Source organism: Sycon ciliatum, chromosome 11 (genome assembly GCF_964019385.1).
Source record: "Sycon ciliatum chromosome 11, ocSycCili1.1, whole genome shotgun sequence".
In the NCBI taxonomy this organism is placed as follows: Eukaryota; Metazoa; Porifera; class Calcarea; order Leucosolenida; family Sycettidae; genus Sycon; species Sycon ciliatum.
The window spans coordinates 25416000-25434992 of record NC_088653.1 but is presented as its reverse complement, the minus strand read 5'-3'; the positions used below and the strand labels follow the sequence as shown (position 1 = coordinate 25434992).

The 18993-nt window shown below is 48.0% G+C and overlaps 1 protein-coding gene across 1 annotated transcript; it reads left to right on the top strand.

Annotated features, from left to right (window-relative positions):
- The first annotated feature begins 210 nt into the window (after positions 1-210).
- Positions 211-18572, top strand: LOC135827625 (uncharacterized). The gene is made up of 3 exons (XM_065340090.1): positions 211-364; positions 8543-8647; positions 17510-18572. The coding sequence occupies exons 1-3, from the start codon at positions 325-327 to the stop codon at positions 17818-17820; spliced, it is 456 nt and encodes a 151-aa protein (XP_065196162.1). The 5' UTR covers positions 211-324; the 3' UTR covers positions 17821-18572.
- Positions 18573-18993: the final 421 nt, after the last annotated feature.

The window sequence follows — 18993 nt, the reverse complement described above, 5'->3', positions numbered from 1 at the left end:
CGTTTACGCCATGGACTAGAGCTAACGACAGAATGCCACACAACCGAAATCACCGAATGACTAACAAGCATACGACAGAAGGATTTCCATTTATCCAGTATAATTTCCTGTGGATATACACCTCAGAATTTACTGTTTTGTTGAAGGTTTGTAAATCCATGGCTACTGCGTTGTTCATGTTGTATTTTGCATCTAGTATCGCCTTGTGAGTCGATAAGCGAAGTTTCAATCACCGACATCCCTAAAACACCAGTTGGAAGTTCAGCCTTTACCCAATGTCGCGACGGCTATAGTGGTATCACAGGATCAAACATTGTACAGTGTATGTCTGGAGGTATCTGGAGTATACTACCAACTTGTGCTGGTAAGTATATTTCAGTCACAATTCACGTGCCAATGGTTAAACAACGGACAAAGGGTTCAGACCGTGTATGATCGGGGATTTGTAGGTGTTATGCAGTAGTGTAGAGCTTGGCAAACTCCTGGCTCCTAAATTGCTTGCATCAAGAATGTCATTGTGCTATGTGACCGAATCAAGCGACAATGATACTCATGAGATTGCCACTAGAGACCATGCTTTCAGTTGTAATTTACTGATTTTGTATATGCCACACAGAGACTGATGGATCTTTTACAAAATGCAGCTTCAAAATAGTTTCATAGTAGTGTGTGTGTGTGTGTGTGTGTGTGTGGGTGGGTGCGTGTGTGTGTGTGTGTGTGTGTGGGTGTGTTGCCTATTCGCTACGACTTGGTCTGGAGCGGAGGCAGCATTGTGCTGTCTTCACGAGGTGGCGTCGGGATTTGACTCAACCGTCAGTGCAACGAAGACCCAGTTTGTAGTTGTTGGCCCCAACATCAAGCCTACTGACCGCGCTCCCCTCCAACTTGGTCAAGCGGAGGTGGAATGCGTACTGCAATTCAAGTACCTCGGTTCTGTAGTGGACAACGGTTGCAGTTTGTCTCGGGACATCGTCGCAAGGATTGCCCAAACCTCCAGGTCCTGCGGTGCTCTTAGGAAGTCTGTATTCTCCAATCCACATCTGGTGACGCACACCAAGCGGTGCGTATTGAATGCTTGCGTTCTGTCCATGCTGTTGTATGGCTCTGAGTGCTGGATGCCCCTTCAACATGACCTGCAAAATCTCTCAACCTTTAGCATAAGGTGCATCCGAGCCATCCTTTCGAAGCCGGATATGGGACGAACACATCACCAACGAAGAGCTGTTGGTGCGCTGGGAAGACTCTGAGAGGATTAAAGGCAAGATTGTACATCCGCGGTTCGAGTGGTTGAGGCATGTGGCGTGGATGCCGGACAACCGCATTCCGAAACAGGTGCTGTTTGGCTCCTTCTTGCAGCGTCGCCCGGCACATGGCCCACGCCGCAGGCGGAAGGACAGTGCTGTCCGAGATCTACGTGCCCGTGGCTTGTAGGCATCATGGTATGATGTTGCATGTGAGTCTCGCGCGGAGTGGCGCAGCACCTACCAAGAGCCTGACAATGCGCCTGAGCCTCCGCCCCGAGTGGTATGTACGGTATGCGAACGGGATTTTGCACGGGAACACGTGCACCTGTGCATATGCAGCAAGCGGATGTGACTACCCGCGCAGCTGGAGCGTCATCGGGCGTCGTGCCCTCTCTCTCTTTCCCTTCTAAAGTTTCCAAGTGATGGGATCACGTGACCATTCTGCGACAGTGACTCCACAGGACAGGACAGATGTGTGTGTGTGTGTGTGTGTGTGTCAGTGCAACGCAGACTCAGTTTGTAGTTGTTGGCCCCAACATCACGCTTACTGACCGCGCTCCCCTCCAACTTGCTTGAGCATTGCTCGATAGCGCTAACCATTGGCATTCCTACTTGGAAGGTTCAAGGATATTACTATTATTTGTGCTCATTCCAGCTTGACACTATTCATGTTATTGCAATTAGTAAGTCCATCATTGTCATCAAATAAGTACAGTACTGTAGGATACTGGCGTTCGGCTTGTTACAAATCGTCCTCGCGAAGCTTTCCCTTCACATTTTCATCTGTTGTTGTTGTTGTTGTTGTTGTTGGTGTTGATTTTTATTTTACTTTGCAAGGCCAAACGGGCAATGGCGCCCGATTCTATGGAAGGGGATTTCAAAGGGGGAGAGAGCTACGGGGAGAGAGAGAGCGAGGAAGACAGAAAGGAAGAGAGAGATGGAGATAGAGGTGGAGTTAGAGAGACAGAGAGGCAGGGAGAGAGAAAACGGGGAGAGAGGTAGCGAGACACAGAGACGGAAGCAGTGAGGTTAGTGCATCGGAGCGTGGTGGGCGCATAAACGTGTGGTCGGGGGTAGCAGCGATGAACATATTGCTATGTAATTTTGTCTGATAACCGATTTTTGCATCGTCAACAAAGGGAACACAAAGAGTTTACAGGTGCACAAGCACGCAGAGAAGATCTCTGATAATAGTTAACCTCCCAAGTTGGATAGCTGTTGCTTTGCGTTATCGAGACGTGGTTTGACAATTATGTCTGGTCTTGCCGTCCCGTCATCATCCGGGCCAGCATTAAATGAATCCTTGGAATGTGGCTTGTGCTTGGCTCGATGGCGCTCGCTTTCCCCTGTTTGGAATTAGCATTAATATCCGTGAACCTTCCAAGTTTTAAGGCTGTTGGTTGCCGTGCTCAGGCTGACTTGCAGAGGTATGAGAAACGAGCAGTAATAATAGAAATTTCCTGCTTGAGTGGGGGTGGATGTTTCCAGTCATGTAGACATGCAGGCAGGCAGAGTGTGATAGGATTTCGTGGGCAAAAGGAACCTGGACGCCGCAGAAAATTCGTCGTTCATTGGCTGCTATATGTCTGTATCTACAGTGAGGTGACGCATGGAGGCCATTCGCGTAATTGTAATAGTTTTACCTTGACACTTCTTGCTTGTCTTATGGTAACACCTTGTGTTCCTACTATTCTCACTCCAATCAATCAAGTCTATACCGTTACACTGGTAGCTTGAGGATGGTTGAGATCATCGTTTGCCCTTTGACGTGCCTTGTGCTCCTGGCCGCTACTGCTCTGCTATACGCCGCTTTCCGTGAGATCCACCGTGCTCGGGACAACGTACCTGCTACAGTTGGACGACATCAATTTCCTGCTACATCAAGCTCAAGTCCTACGGATCTAGCCCCGTGTCGATCGCGTTCTCTCTCCCAGACAAGCCCGAGCGTCAAACGCGTTACCAGAGAACCGAATGTTTTCCATGGCAACCCTTCCGAGTTCAAAGAGTGGGTATTTACAGTCGAGTTAGCCTTGAAGTGCTCACCTCAAGGTGACCCGGAGAGCCAAGTTAGCTTTGCGGCTAGCTACCTCGCTGGGAATGTGCGTCTTTGGCTAATTTCTTCCATGGAAGCAGGTGAGCAATTTTCGGATTGGCATTCTTTGAAAAGCGCCCTAGCGCGAGTGTATGGCCCTCACTATGACGGGGAAAGAGTGCGGTTGGATATGTTCTCTATCCAACAACGTGGGTCAATTGAATCGTACGTAACGGAGTTTTCTCGGCTAAGTTTACAGGTGCCGGAACTTGACGAACTCTCCAGAGCCTTGCTATTTGTCAACGGCCTGCACGGTAACATGCGGACCTTGGTAGTGAAGGAACACCCGACTACACTGTCATCCGCCGTTCAGGCAGCGCTAGCAGTCGCCTCACACAGCCGATTTCAGCGCAGACCACCACTGGCGACCGCGCCGGGATTCGCACCACCATCAGGTAGCAGAAAGCTAACAAAACTAAGCCCCGAGGAACGTGAGACATTACGAGCCCAGGGGGGCTGCTTCGCATGTCGTCGACCAGGCCATATGGCCCAGAATTGCCCGCAGCATCGAGATCACCCAAACGGTGGACGTCAGTAAGGCCGATGCGATTACTGACGCATCAAGAAAAGGCATCACCTGCGTGTAGTGTGTGCTCCGTCTCTTCCCGTTACCGATTCAGTAGCCTCGCTGTGGAGGATGTTGACGATGATGCTGATTGCTCCGAAGCCAATTTCAAGCGAGATGTTCCACCAACTATTGAGGCCCAGGTTACCAGCGTCAATGTGGAAACGGAACATGAGCTCCTGCATGTAGAAGGCAAAATCAACGGTCGTCGCGCGCTTATGTTAATAGATTCGGGCTCGACCCATGGTTTCATTGCCGAACAGTTTGCCAAGAGAGTTAACCTGCCAACCAAAATTGGCTGGGAAAACCTGAATGTCACGCTGGCTGATGGAGCATCAAGCTCGTTTCCCATGGAGACGACCCATGAATTGAAGGTTATCGTAGGCGACTTCAGCGATAACCAAACCTTCACGGTGTTCCCCCTTCATCGCTATGACGCTATATTGGGGAAACCTTGGTTAGCGCGTAACAATCCAGACATAAACTTCCGGACGAATGAAGTCAGGTTGAACTCGAATTGTTTGCCTTGTGCGTCGCCCAGTCAAAGCGAACCGACCGCTCCTGTGAAGGCGATGTTCATATCTGGTCGTCAGGCTAGGCATGCTCTTAGGAGTGGAGACGAATGTGCTCTGGCATGGGTCAGCGTAGAAGACGGCATTGGCAAGGAACCTCCCGACAAATCCACTCAGAACGAGCACCCAGATCTCTAAGCCATGTTCCGTGACTATGACGATCTTTTCTCGGATGATCTGCCAGCTAGACTCCCACCAAAGAGGTCTGTAGACCACGAAATCCGCCTGGAGGAAGGCTCATCACCCCCATCGCGACCTGCCTATCGCCTGCCCAGGCCAGAGATGGAAGAATTGAAGAAACAGCTCACAGAACTCTTGAAGAAGGGTTTCGTAGAACCAAGTAAGTCCCCCTTTGGTGCACCGGTGTTTTTTGTCAAGAAAGCTGATGGTTCGTTACGCACATCTGTGATTGGAGGGAGCTAAACAAGATAACTGTTAAGAACAAGGCAATGCCCAATGTGGATGATTTATTCGATACCGTACAGGGCGCTAGGTACTTCACGAAACTAGACCTCTGATCAGGGTATAATCAGATTCGCATTCAAGCTGAGGACGTGCCCAAAACCGCGATTAACACTCCCTTTGGGCATTACCAATTTAGGGTCATGGGATTTGGTCTCACCAATGCACCGGCAACATTTCAATCCATGATGAATACGATTCTTCAACCATATCTGAGAGAGTTCGTAGTCGTGTTCCTAGATGACATACTCATCTTCAGCAAAACGTGGTCGGAGCATATGCAGCATGTCCGGTCGGTATTGAGCGTGCTCCGGGACAACCAGTTATTCTGCAAACGGTCAATATGTGAATTTGGCGTGGAGAGTGTGCGGTTCCTGGGACATTGCATCGATGGACTGCACATCGCCCCTGACCCAGACACGATTGCCGCAGTAAAGGTCTGGCCCGCTTCGACTTCCGTCACAGAGGTGAGGCAATTTCTTAGATTTACGAATTATTTTAGGCGATTCATAGATCAATACTCATCGCTCTCTAAGAACTTAGAGGAGATAACGGGAAAACATGCACGATTCAAGTGGAACAGCTCTCGGCAACATGCCTTTGAATCGCTAAAGCATGCCTTGTTGAATGCGCCCCTATTGCGGCTGGCTGATGTGAACCGACCATTCAGAGTGGTAACAGATGCAAGCGATTTCGCCTTGGGATGTGTTCTTCTCCAAGAACTAGAGAAAAATGCCTGGCATCCAGTGGCTTATGCTAGCCGAAAATTGTCTGCTGCTGACCAGAATTATACAGCTACAGAAAGAGAAACATTGGCCGTAGTGTTTGCGTTAAAGACCTGGCGCATCTACCTCTTTCAACACTTTGAGGTCATTACAGACAACATGGCGGTAGTTTATATGAAAACAAAACCAAGCATTAGAAAGAGAGAGGCGCGATGGGTTGAATTCCTAGCTGACTATGACTACACAGTCCGTCACAGACCCGGCAGAGAGAACCCTGCAGATCCCCTTTCGCGTCGCCCAGATCTCCATGAGAGTAACCTCGTGGAGAATGCAGTACCACGTTTGAATGCTATTGAGTATGCTTTAGCAATGAATGATGACGTGTCCAATACAATATCAGATGCCTACCAGAGAGACAAAGAGCTAACTCCCATCATAGAAAGATTGAAGCATTCTCTCCGAGATAATTTGTATGATCGCTATAATTGGGACGAATCCACTGATCGCTTGTACCTCAAGGCATCTCCCAATAACCGGTTGTGCATACCACAGTGCGGTGTCCGGTTAAAGCTCATTCAAGAACACCATGAGTGTGCAACGGCTGGCCACCCGGGTCGTGATCGAACGTACTTTCGCCTAGCACGTTTTTTCTACTGGCCGCGAATGGGTCTCGATATCAAGAGATTTGTCAAAACCTGTGATCTCTGCCAGCGAACGAAGGGAGGTCAGCCACGAACAGGGCTTCTCCAGTCATTTCCAATACCTAATAGTCCTTGGCAGGATATCTCAATGGATTTTATTGTTGGATTGCCCCTTACTTCTCGTGGCTTCGACGCAATTTACACCTTTGTGTACCGACTTACGAAGTGCGTACATCTTGTTCCAACAAACTCGAAGATTGATGCTAAGGGCAGCGCTCAACTGTACATTCAAAACGTGTTTCGTCTGCAAGGGCTGAGCTCGACCATTGTTTCCGATCGCGATCCACGATTCACTGCAGCTTTTTTCAAAGAAGTTTTCTCTCAGCTAGGAACTAAATTGGCATTCAGCACTGCTAACCACCCTCAAACGGATGGTTTGACAGAGAGAGTTAACCGGCAAGTGGGAGATGTTCTAAGAGCATTTGTGAACTTTGACCCTAAGTCCCCGCCCGAATTCATTCTTACGGGAGGGGAAAGGAGTGATTCGGTCGATTGGCATCATGAGCAGAAAGCCGCACTAAGGATAGCTCGAGATGCAATGCTCGACGCCCAGGCAAGGCAAACTATACGCAGACCAGACGAGAACGCCCAGTGATTTGAAGGTTGGTGATAGCGTTCTTGTCTACAGAGACTTTCTACTGACCCCGGAAGCTCGTGGCCAGCCCTCTCGGAAGTTGCAACCCAAGTGGTTTGTTCCGTATCGTATCCAAGCTAAGATTGGAGCGAATGCTTTTCGCTTGGAACTACCCCGTGAACTTCGCTGCCATCTCGTGTTTAATGTCACTGCTCATAAACTCTACGAAGAGAACACGATTCCTGGAAGACACCAACCCCCGCCTCCGACATTCACAGATCTAGATGGACACACACGCTATGTTGTCGAAGCCGTTTTGAATCACCGACACCGCAGTGGTGAGCAACACTTCCTGGTGCATTGGAAGGGTTACCCCGCAGCGAAGCTACGTGGGAGCCCGCCGGCAACCTATGTGATGAGTCTGGTCGGAGTATTAAACCGCTGCAGAATCTATCTAGCCTCACAACGACAGCAGCCTTGATCTAACTGGGCTGAGCCATATGCATCTCTTACTGAGATAGTTAATAATATGTTATAGACTGATATAGTTTTGCGTCATCTCCGTGTGAGAGTGATGGAGTTGAGTTGGATTACACTTCAATGTGGTTATGCATGTGCATGAGTGATTATTTAATATTCCCCTTTCCACAATTGCATCTCCTAACTGGATTGTGTTATCTAATAGAACCTTGGGCTTCCTATGGGCCCGGGAGAGTGTAATAGTTTTACCTTGACACTTCTTGCTTGTCTTATGGTAACACCTTGTGCTCCTACTATTCTCACTCCTGCGGTTATCGCCTTTCTTTTGCTTTATAACCTCTGGTTTGAACATCATTCGACGAATTCTCCAATCAATCAAGTCTATACCGTTACAGTATTAGCCCTTTCTCAAAGATGCCAAAATAGTTCGCTTTTTAAGCTGTTCGCAACCATTTCAAAACAAGTGAAAGTAGCTGAAATCGCGTCCATATTTTTCAGAAAAATGGCCCAATAGTTGCTTATATCTAAACTCCAAATGGGTGAGTTATTATGCATAATGGTGCTAAAAATAACCAATAAAGGAGCAGAAATGGAAAAAACCCGCACAGCACAATTGCCTGAGTAAAGCCAATCGTACTTTGAAGTAGATATGAATGCAAATGTTCTCAGCGTGATACATGCGTAGGGAAATGAACAGACTTGGAATGAGTCATTGTCCTTTTTGTTGAACCTTTGCACAGCATTCATGACATAGCGACATGCTCAGTGCTGCCAATAGAGAAGTACACTTGTCATGATGATTTTATGCAATGTTTCAGCGCTTCTTGTTGAAGCGGAGCATCACGGACACTTCAATGGTCTCCTCCAATGCGTTTCTCTGCAAACAGTTGCGGAAAAGTGGCGAAATAGTATGTATAAAATTATAGAAAGTTGCGAAAGTTGCGATTTCCTCCAAAACAACAAAAAAGGTGCGAAAAAGTGGCGAGCATCTTTGGGAAGGGGTTATCGGGTAAGCAGTGTGCTATAACATAAAACGACTCGTGCAATACAAGATGTTCAGGAATATCTCTCGGTGAGGTATTGGTTTCTAAAGGTTTCGTGGCTACTCCTATAATGTGTTGTTACAGACATCAATGAGTGCGAACTGGAAGAGAAAGCTTGTGTGGGCAACTGTATCAACTTCACACCCGGTTTTACCTGCACGTGTCTAAATGGTACCTTTGGTTGCTTTGGTAAGTACAGAAAGGGATTGTTCAATATCATTAATTTTACCAGACTTAAGGCTTGGCGTATAGCGCACTTGATGAGGAAGCAATGATGAAGTGGGTTGTGATAAAATGAACCTCTTTTAGTTTTTATCAGTTGATCACTTGATAAGAGATAAGTTTACGTGCAGCGCAAATTGCAACGCCGAGTTTATAAGCAATAAAAAACACCCCACCGTTATATAGGCTTTCTGTAGGTTCGTTGCAAAAATGAAAGTAGTTGTTCTTATCGCCTTTGCTCCGTATCAATATACCTGTCACTAACATAGTACTCTTCTCAATAAGAGTACGGAAAAAGTTTTTTAACTCTGAGTTTCACGCACTAAGCAATCATTTAGAAAGCAATAATAAGTAAATCTGGATCAATACTGTTTTATACACCCACAAAGCAAAGTGTAAATGGCTGCCTCATGGCGCTAGTTTAAAAGATGTGAATAACGGCAGTGCAAAGCGTAAATGACTGCATCATGGCGCACATCGAAAAGTGCAAATAACAGCAGTGGTGAAAGGTGACAACCACTGGAGCTGGTTGTCTCCTACTTGATTATGTGATGGCTGTGGATGGTTTGAAGATTCGAAGGTAGTACTTATTCTCGTGGCGACACTATGACACACGTTCTTCCTCTTGTTGAGAGAGGGGCTAGGGGGCTTGCGCGATTGCTAGTTTTTCCGGCAGGCACAGGTTACACCTTTTCAGTTTTGCTTTTGTTGCTGTAGGCCACTGCTCTGCGGTGTAACGCCCATTGAATGCTTCACGCCTCCCCTTCATTCTTCTTTTTTGTAATTTTTACTGTTTAAATTCCTCAAAGGCTTTCGCCTATATAGGGGGTTTCCAAACTTTCCATAATACCAGATCTGTAAAAGAAGTAATGGTAAGCAAAGAAAGAGAAGAAGACATAGTCTAGGGCAGAGCTCTGCGCTTGAGCATATTATTGTAAGCTTGCAGAACTGGGATAATGCATGTTAATGATTAAAAATGTGCCAGAGATAAGCTTCTAAAGAATATGATGTGACGCTACATTTTCAACGGATTTCCACTGCAGTGAAACCAATGCTCGTAAAACTGTTTGTGCAGTTCTTGCTTAAATTCACTTAAACTGGTTAAGGAGGTATTCTTAGGGGGCAGACAATTCCAGAGGGTGCTGTATTTATGGAAAAAAGAGATTTGAACAGCGCTGTCCATGGTTTTTCAATATCAGTGTTATGAACCCTCTAAGATTCTCTAAATTGTCAGGATCGTACGACCACACGGCACGAGGACAACTCTTTTCCTTTACACAGTATATTTCACTTCATCGAATAATTAACAATGAACACGAATAACACCAGCTATTTATAGCATGCAAAAACAGCGTACATGCAAAACATAAGCATATAAAACTGGACATAACAGCGTATACAGCAAAACACACACACAGCGCATATAGCGTATGCCATGCAGCAACATCAGCGGTACGGCGGAGTCGAAAGACAACATTGCGACGAATACAACGCCATAAGCGCGAAGGCCATTCCCAATTGAGAACTGGTGGTTTGCAACATTCTCCCCACCAAAGGGCTTCTCACCGCCATACAACAATGCACACAAGTCAAAAACGATCCGGGGCTCTGACTACGCGCCCAGAACGCGTCATCTCCTGCTGCTGTGGTGGTGGTAACGGTGCTGACGGTTCATACGCTGGCTGCTGAGGGACGATAGCAGGTTGAGCGGTATCGGCAAGCCCAGGAGCCACGTCCTGTGACGATACTTCTAATGGCACTAACCTTTGGATCGGCCTCAACAGGGTACTGGTACTCAACTTAACCTTGGCAACACGACGCTTACCATCTCGACCAGGGAATAACTCGATGATCCGTCCCAAACGCCAGAACTGTTTGCGTTTGGTATCATCGAGAACAAAGACAACATCACCCATAGCTAAAGGGCGCGACATGGTCTGTTGGTGTTTGTTCAGCTGACTTAGGTACTCCACCTCCCAACGATTCTTGACATGCTCCAGTGTCCGACTGAGGTAACGCAATCTCGATGACATCTGCACAGCGTCCAGGGTACCTGCTGGCTTCTCTGACGACATCCAGATGTCACCCATCATCATTGCAGGGGTTACTGGCGGCTCATCCAGGCTATCAGACACATAAGTTAGCGGACGACTATTCACCACTGCTTCAACCTCATACAAGAGGGTCTCAAGCTCCTGGACCTTCAGAAACGCTGTTCCCATTACCTTTTTCAAGGCACTCTTCATTGTACCAACCATTCTCTCATAGAAGCCTCCATGCCATGGTGCAGCTGGAGGATTGAACATCCATGGCACACTCAGTTTGTCAGATGCCGCCTTGAACGTTGTAGCGTTGTCAGACCTGATCCGAGACGGCAAACTACGTCTCGCGACAAACTTCCGAAATGCTATCAAGAATGACTCAGTACTTAAACTATCGACCACCTCCAAGTGAACTGCTCTGGTGGTGGCACACACAAACAATGCCATCCATACCTTCGGAGATGACTCACCACGGCGCACGTACAACGGACCAGCATAGTCGATGCCGGTAGTTGCGAACGGCCTCTCGTGAACAACTCGGTCTTCCGGCAGCGGCGGGCAGACTTCTGAGGCAGCCTTAGCCTTGTAGCGGCGGCATGTAACACATCGCTGAGTAATGTTGCGTAGCGCCCGTCGACCACCGATAATCCAAACTTTCTGACGGATGAACGACAAGACTCCTTCTACACCTTGGTGCATCCTTTCAACATGCATTTTCTCCAACAGCAACTCGGTCAGATGATGTTTGCCTAACAGGACTGAGTGCTTGGCTCCATACGCCAACTCGCTGTGCTGAAGTCGTCCCCCGGCTCTGAGCACTCCATGCTCATCCAGAAACGGTGCAAGCTGATACACCTTCGACCCAGGCTTCACTGGTTGACCTTGCTTGATCAGCTCAAGATCCTCAGCGAAACATGCGGCTTGAACGATGCGGTACAATACGTTGTCTGCTGCAAAATAGAGTTCAGCACGAGGCTCAGTGTGCTTCCACTGCAACATCCGAGTCACCATGCCCTGTGCCCTCGACCATTTACTGAATCGGAGCCACCATTCCTTATCAGATTCTCGACTACAGGTGGTGGCTGACACTCGTACTTCTACACTGGACTCATCTGTAGCTGCGGTTGAGGATGCGGTGGGCCAGTCATTGGGCTCCGTGATCCAGGTTGGTCCGCCCCTCCAGAACGGACTACGGATCTGCTGTGCACTACTCCCACGCGACGGTAAATCTGCTGGGTTGTGAAGGCCCGGGCAATGGTTCCACACAATGCCGACCTTCTTCGATATCTCTTGGACTTGACTGACGCGGTTAGCCACAAATGTTTTCCATTTGTACGATGGATTACTGATCCAATGAACGGTAGTGAGACTGTCAGTCCAGCCATAGACTTGCGTGACGGTCACACGCAGCTCCTTCACCACAAACTCAGCGTAGCGAGCCGCTAGACATACTGCTTGTAACTCAAGGCGGGCTAACGTGGGCGGAGACACAGGTGCCACTTTGGCCTTGGCAAATACCAAGTGCGACTGTCCATTGACGACTGCATACAAAGAACATCCAAACGCTTTCTTACTGGCATCGGCGAAGGCATGAAGCGCAATCGGCGTGTCAAGATTGCAGCAAATCCAACGTGGTATGTCAATGCTCACCACTTCGGCCAACTCTCCCCACCATTGCGCACATGCGGCTGCGATGCCATCAGGCAACATATCATCCCAGTCGCCTCCGACTTTCCAGGCTTGCTGTAGCAGTATCTTTCCCGGCACAACTGCCGGTGCTGCTAGACCTAGCGGATCAAACACTGATGCAACACACTTGAGGAGGGATCGCCGGGTCCAAACAGACGGCCTATCGGACTCGCCTAGCGCTGCTATGCTGAGCAAGTCATCACTGGTTTTCCATTTCAGACCGAGGACTTTATCTCCGGCCTCTGGATCGCACGGGATTTCGTTGCCTCGCCACTTGCGTAACTCCATGCCAGCATCCGTAAGCACACGCACGCTGAACTCTTGCATCTCCTTGGCTTCCGAGGCATTTGAGACACTAGAGACCAAATCGTCAACGTAGAAACTCGTGAGCAAGAGATCAATACGATCTCGCTCTTTGGGTGCAGACAACGCCCGTAGCTCCTTCAAGTGATGCTGAATCACCGCAGTAAGCATGTACGGCGAGCAGTTTACGCCAAATGGCAGTTCCGTTAGCCTCCAGGTTAACAGTTCATCGCTGTCGCTTCGACCGGGCCACAAGAAACGCAGGTACGGACGGTCTTCGGGATTAACCGCGACCATGAAGAAAGCCTTGCGGATGTCCGCTTGCAGCGCGCTCTTATATTCACGGAACCGTAATAGCATACCTGCGAGACTCGGCAATAGCGACGGTCCAGGGTCAACCATGTCGTTCAACGACTTGCCATCTGGCGCCGTCGCCGAGGCATTGAACACCACTCTTAATTTCGTGGTTGCAGCGTGCTCGCGGAATACACCATGATGCGGTACATAGTACCCGGCATCGCTCTCACATGGCTCCAGCTCAATTGCTCCAAGCTCGCGGTACTCCCTGATCAGCACATCATCATAGAGCGCACGCTTCCCATTCCTCTTCAGCTTTTCAAGAAGCCGCGTTGCGATGACTCTAACTTGAGCAAAGTTATCCGTTGGGCGACGCTCATTTCGCCACAAGAGACCCACTTGGTACCCGCTGCCCTGGCGACATAGCAGGAACGATGGCAGGTGCTGATGTTGTTCTGGAGGTTCATCCAACTGCCATAGTTGTTCAATGTGGGCTGTGACACATGACACGGTCACCGGCTGACTGTTTCGACTTGGTGCAGACGCTGGACCAGATAATACATTACCTATCTCTGTGTTCCACACCGTCTCACCATTAACTTCCTTCTTGCTGTGCAGTACCGCGTTGATATAGTCTGCACCAATCAGCATATGTATTTCGTCTGATGTCCCTTGTTGAGGCTTGTCACTCAGCTCGACTCCCCAACTGTGCCACTGCGCAATGGTCTGCGGACTTGCGCACTTCAGGTCCAGCTCAAGCGTTGGTTTCACGAACGCGTACCCGAATGCTAGCGGAGCTACCCTGGATCGTGATGGCGTACTTATCCATGCGCTGTTGGGTTGGTTCCGCGCCGAACGGCTTCACCTCTACATTTTCAACCCCAACGTGTTCTGCATCGATTGCTGACACCAACGTCGCAGTCACGAATGACGCCTCAGCACCCGAGTCCAGGAACACGCGAACCTTCGCGTTTCGAGTTCTTCCCTCAACTCGTGCCACTCCGGTCATCAGCCGCACACTTGGCGAGTGTAGACAGCACGACCCAACATTCTTCTCCGTAACTATCTCAGTCGGTTTCTCCCGGCTGTAACCTGCTCTATCCAACACATCATGTATTAGCAGGTGGTGTTTCCTCTGGCATTTCGTGCATCTCGAGCCTGACCGACATTCTCTGGCCATATGGCCATACTTAAGGCAGTTCCAGCAGAGTCTCTCTCGCTGCAGAAAACCCTTTCTCTCTTCCTGTGGCAGCGACTTTAGCTGCTTCTCTGCATCTGCGACCGATATCGCCATGCACTGTGCCGACGCCGTGGGCCTTGGCACGGATCGTTCTACTGGCTTCCTGGCAGTATCACCCTGTCGTCCGTGCGCGACCTGGTAAGACGCGCCGTGCTCCTGTACCTGGCGCAGTGACATCCCGTAGCACTGCCGTTCGACCAGGTACAGCTTCATCTCAGGTCCGCATTGCTCCAAGATTACCTGCTTTGCCATTGCTTGCAGCACCGGGGCCATTTTACCTATATCGGCGCTATACTTGGTGCCCACCTCGCCATCTTCTGTCATAGCGAGTGTGGCCCACACCTCTACCTCTCGGCAAACACGGACAACGTATTGATGAAACGACTCATCTGACCGCTGCTTGCCTGTCAGCAATGTCTTCCACGCTTTATCCGGAGTCTTTCCGAGCGAGGCAAGCAACTCTCGCTTTGCTTCCTCGTAATTGTTGCATCCAATACATATCCTCTCCGCTTTGCTAACCGCTAGCGCGATGCGCAGTCGCAGCAGCCATTCGCTTTCTTCGAACTCGTTCTTGGAACAGATGTCCTCGAACAGGTCAAGATAACGCTCCAATGGCTGCGTTCCATCATATGAGGGGATTTTCATCAACGGTTGACGCCCCCCGCTGTGACTGGGAGATTCCCCTGTACCTCCCATCGCGGCTTTACCCTCACCCTCATGCGCATTGGCGATGCGCTCGTTAATCTCGTTTAGTGTTTTGGCAAACTCGGTGCGGAGCGCCTCCTCTCGCCGTCTGGCACTGCGCTCCTCACGCTCCGCGTACTGTTGGAGCCTCTGCTCCACATGTACCTTCAACAACTCGCCTTCTAATCCTAACCGCTCTCCATTGTCGATAAAGCTGGCTTCCAAATTGTTCCATAGTTCCTCTGCCATGCTCGCTCCGATCCTGGCGTGGTCGCCAAATGTTATGAACCCTCTAAGATTCTCTAAATTGTCAGGATTGTACGACCACACGGCACGAGGACAACTCTTTTCCTTTACACAGTATATTTCACTTCATCGAATAATTAACAATGAACACTAATAACACCAGCTATTTATAGCATGCAAAAACAGCGAACATGCAAAACATAAGCATATAAAACTGGACATAACAGCGTATACAGCAAAAACACACACAGCGCATATAGCGTATGCCATGCAGCAACATCAGCGGTACGGCGGAGTCGAAAGACAACATTGCGACGAATACAACGCCATAAGCGCGAAGGCCTTTCCCAATTGAGAACTGGTGGTTTGCAACAATCAGCTTATTGGGACGTCGTGCACTGGTTGTGATATGTATACCAAAATTAGTTAACTTTGCCCAGACGTACAGCGATAGGTGGGGTCCTTCTCGTTTTGTCTGAGGCGGAATGATGATTGGTGGTTATAGTAGCTTTTTTTTAGAGTTGTCGCTGTTAATCCAGTATACTCCTTCTTCTCCGTACCTGTGGTGAATCTTGCCTTATACACAATGCTATGCGTTAGACTATTCGGTAGACACGCTGCGTCCAGTGCACATAAGTCTTTCGTCTGATAGTTACAAGTTCCTTCGGACTACATTGATCCAATTGATTCATTGCGAAACTGATGAAGGCAATTTGCTCTTACTTTGGAATAATTATTATGAAATGAGTTGAACTAATGCAGTTTTAATGGAAGAGAGCGTGCGCGCTCTACTTTTAACTGATTCTTTCAGAGTGCTGCATATCGTGGCTAGAAGACTGAGGCAACAAGAAGGTTCAGCTTTTGAAGTAATGCGAATGGGTTGTCTATTGGGTTGCCTCAGACTCACCTTCTTGTCGACTTCAATCTTGCTTTTCCCACTTTGCCTCAGTTCTTTCAAACTTTCGTTTGAACGGGGTCTGGCGGGGGATCTGGCAAGGAGAACTCCATGATTCGAGTGTTAAAACTGGTTTTTACATTTTATCAGCTCTGACCCTCGGCTGTATCTCATACTTAAAATGCCCACTATGACTGCTTGTCGCACGCATCGTATTGCATCCTCCACTCCACCAAGTGTGCAGTAGAGTCAGGTACACGCAGGCGCTACGGAGAGTGTACCTTCTGCTCCTGCCATTGCCTGCAGCTTTGGCTACAGACGCTCAGCTCTCCGTGGATCGTGTCTTTAGTGCACAAACGCGGTCCTCCGATACCTAAAACATCCATCATGTAATATCGCATGGACCGGAAGTACGTGGACTCAAAGCAACCTGAGAGAAAATGTGAATATTTGATGGGAGCGTGGCACGCATGTGAAACTCGCGTAGCTACCGAGCACAAGAGAACGTTCTGATCAATCTTGCACAATTAGTAATGTCTCTCTGTTTGACTTCAGCCAGGCCGCCACAGCGCTGTTGTTCGGCTCAAGCTTTGCCTGGCTGGTATCGCCCATAGCGCCACCTGCGGTTGTATCCCAAACTCCAGCCATATGCACACAATGGTTCATGATTCCTGATGGCCCATGCTATCACGGTGCAACGTATTCTTGCGACCACGTGACCACACAGGAAAACCAGGATAACAGTTACGTCACAATCACGCACTGATTCCTATTCGGAGGAGGGTGATAACAACAAGTTTGAAAAAGAGAAAAAAGATTATGATACTCTGTTCCGCCTATCCACGAGCGACACAGACTCATGCTCCTCATGTATCCATGTACCCCATCCCGATTTCCATAATTCACTTTTATGAGCACTGATTCTCTTCTGTCAGAATTTCTTCCTCAGTTCTCGTTTTTTTCTCCTTTTGTTGCCATCTACATTATATTCTGATAACGATCTTGAAACCTGAAAGCTATCAGGTGTTTTGGAAGTGATTGTCACTGTTGAAACGGTGCATCGCTGTAAGCTTTCCCCTGATCATGTTTGGTCTTGAAGAGCACTGATAGTCGTACTCATCATGCACAATCTTCTTCAGCCTACTCGAGCTCAAGGGAATAGGGATGAATTCCCAAGACACTATGTTTTGAGAAGCAAGTGATGCTTTCTTGCCGGTTTGGCAAGTGGAACGTTCAATGATTTTACTGTCTGCTCAGTCAATCAAGTGTCAATGCAGATTGGCAGGAAAAGCAAGAATTTCAGTGAGGGAGAGCAACCAGCTTTCTTATTATTATGAGTGGTTTAACATTGTCCTCCAGGCAACTATCTGGGCATTTGTCATGTTTTTATACAAAATATGTTGTTACCACTATTTACCTCTCTATGTATTCAGCCCAGGTATCAGCACAGACGTGTGAAGCTACACAAGGCATCACTATCGGAGTATTCATTGGAACCTTGTCAGCAAGCCTGGTACTCGGTGCACTCATTATGTTCCTGTTCACACAGTTTGTACAGCGAAAGCGTCGCTCAACGCAACAGGAAAATACAAGATCGGATATATTTCCTGAGAGTACAACACATGCCACACCTAACATGGCGTATGAAGATGCAGAGATAGTGGAGACAACACTCACAAGCAGTGAAGCATACGGAGTTGCTGGGACTGCAGACCCGCACAATTATGAGTTTGTAAGGCCTTGAAGATTACATGTACGGGAGCTCATTCCACTGATCAAAGCTTGTGCTCTCAACATTCACACGCCATCGCAATTTGTCACCGCACCACCCTCTGCTTCCTTGTGTTTAATGAAACTGGTTTCACTCTAATAAATCGCATCGTCCAAACTTCTCACTGCTGGGATTTCATGCAACCATATTACTCGTATTTCCTTGTGAGTTAAATAATTTAAACCGCGCCGCGTGCGTATTATTTGCATACTCTGGCTTTCAAAGGTTGCAAACACAAACGTTTAGTGTGTCTTAGGATGTGCATATAAATGTACCCGTAATAATATTCCCGCTAGTTCGCTTTGGTATAATTCATCATTGAACAGTTCGACCCGTCTTTGAGTGCATAGTATGACTGGTTCTAGCATGATAGACCTACTCGAAATCAATTACCATTGCCTGCCCCTCGTTTGTACTAACTTCTCAACTCACCGTTGTTTACGGCATTTAGGGCCTTTGGCTTGCCCTTTGCCGAGACACTTTTCGCCTTCAAGAAGGTTCTTCGAAAGGCAATGCTCTTTAACACCCCAGTCTATACCGATATATATATATTTTCCTCTGTTTCATTCTTTTTGCATTTATGCTCTCGGCCCATGTTTGAATCTACCCTCACTTTCTTGTTTTGGCTCTTTCCATTATAATCATGCCTTCAAGTCCAGACAGTAGGCACATTTCAAAATTATTCCTTGCGTGTTTCCAGTACCTCCATTTCCATTTCATACGTTTCCAATTTTTAAAATGAAAGTTTATGAAAGTTTGACACCTGCACATGAGTCTCTGATGTCTTTTTCCTAGTACTCTTTTCATCCACACGTGAGGTGGAGGAGGAAGATCATGGCACTCATAGCCTTCATCGCAGATACTCAAAATTGGAACATGGACTTTGACAGTATTGTTCAGCAAACTTGAAAACAGTTTGAATTGAAAGAGATAGGCACTGTAGGATGATCCGGTACCTGAGCAAAGAAACGTGCCACGCTCGAGACCTGTTTGGAAGTGGAAAGATACATTACTGACCACTGTTAATTTACAACTTGTGGTCTTCGATAGGAGTAACATGGCTGCAGTGAATTTATTTTTGCGGGCTTTGCCGAATTTTTGGTAGGTCAGATTAACTATTCCCCCCTCCCCAAATAACCACTTTGG

Coding starts and splice junctions, on each gene's coding strand:
- LOC135827625 (XM_065340090.1), top strand. CDS start 325: ATGTCTGGAGGTATCTGGAGTATACTACCAACTTGTGCTG. Junction 365..8,542: donor TATACTACCAACTTGTGCTG/GTAAGTATATTT, acceptor GTGTTGTTACAG/ACATCAATGAGTGCGAACTG. Junction 8,648..17,509: donor TGGTACCTTTGGTTGCTTTG/GTAAGTACAGAA, acceptor CTATGTATTCAG/CCCAGGTATCAGCACAGACG.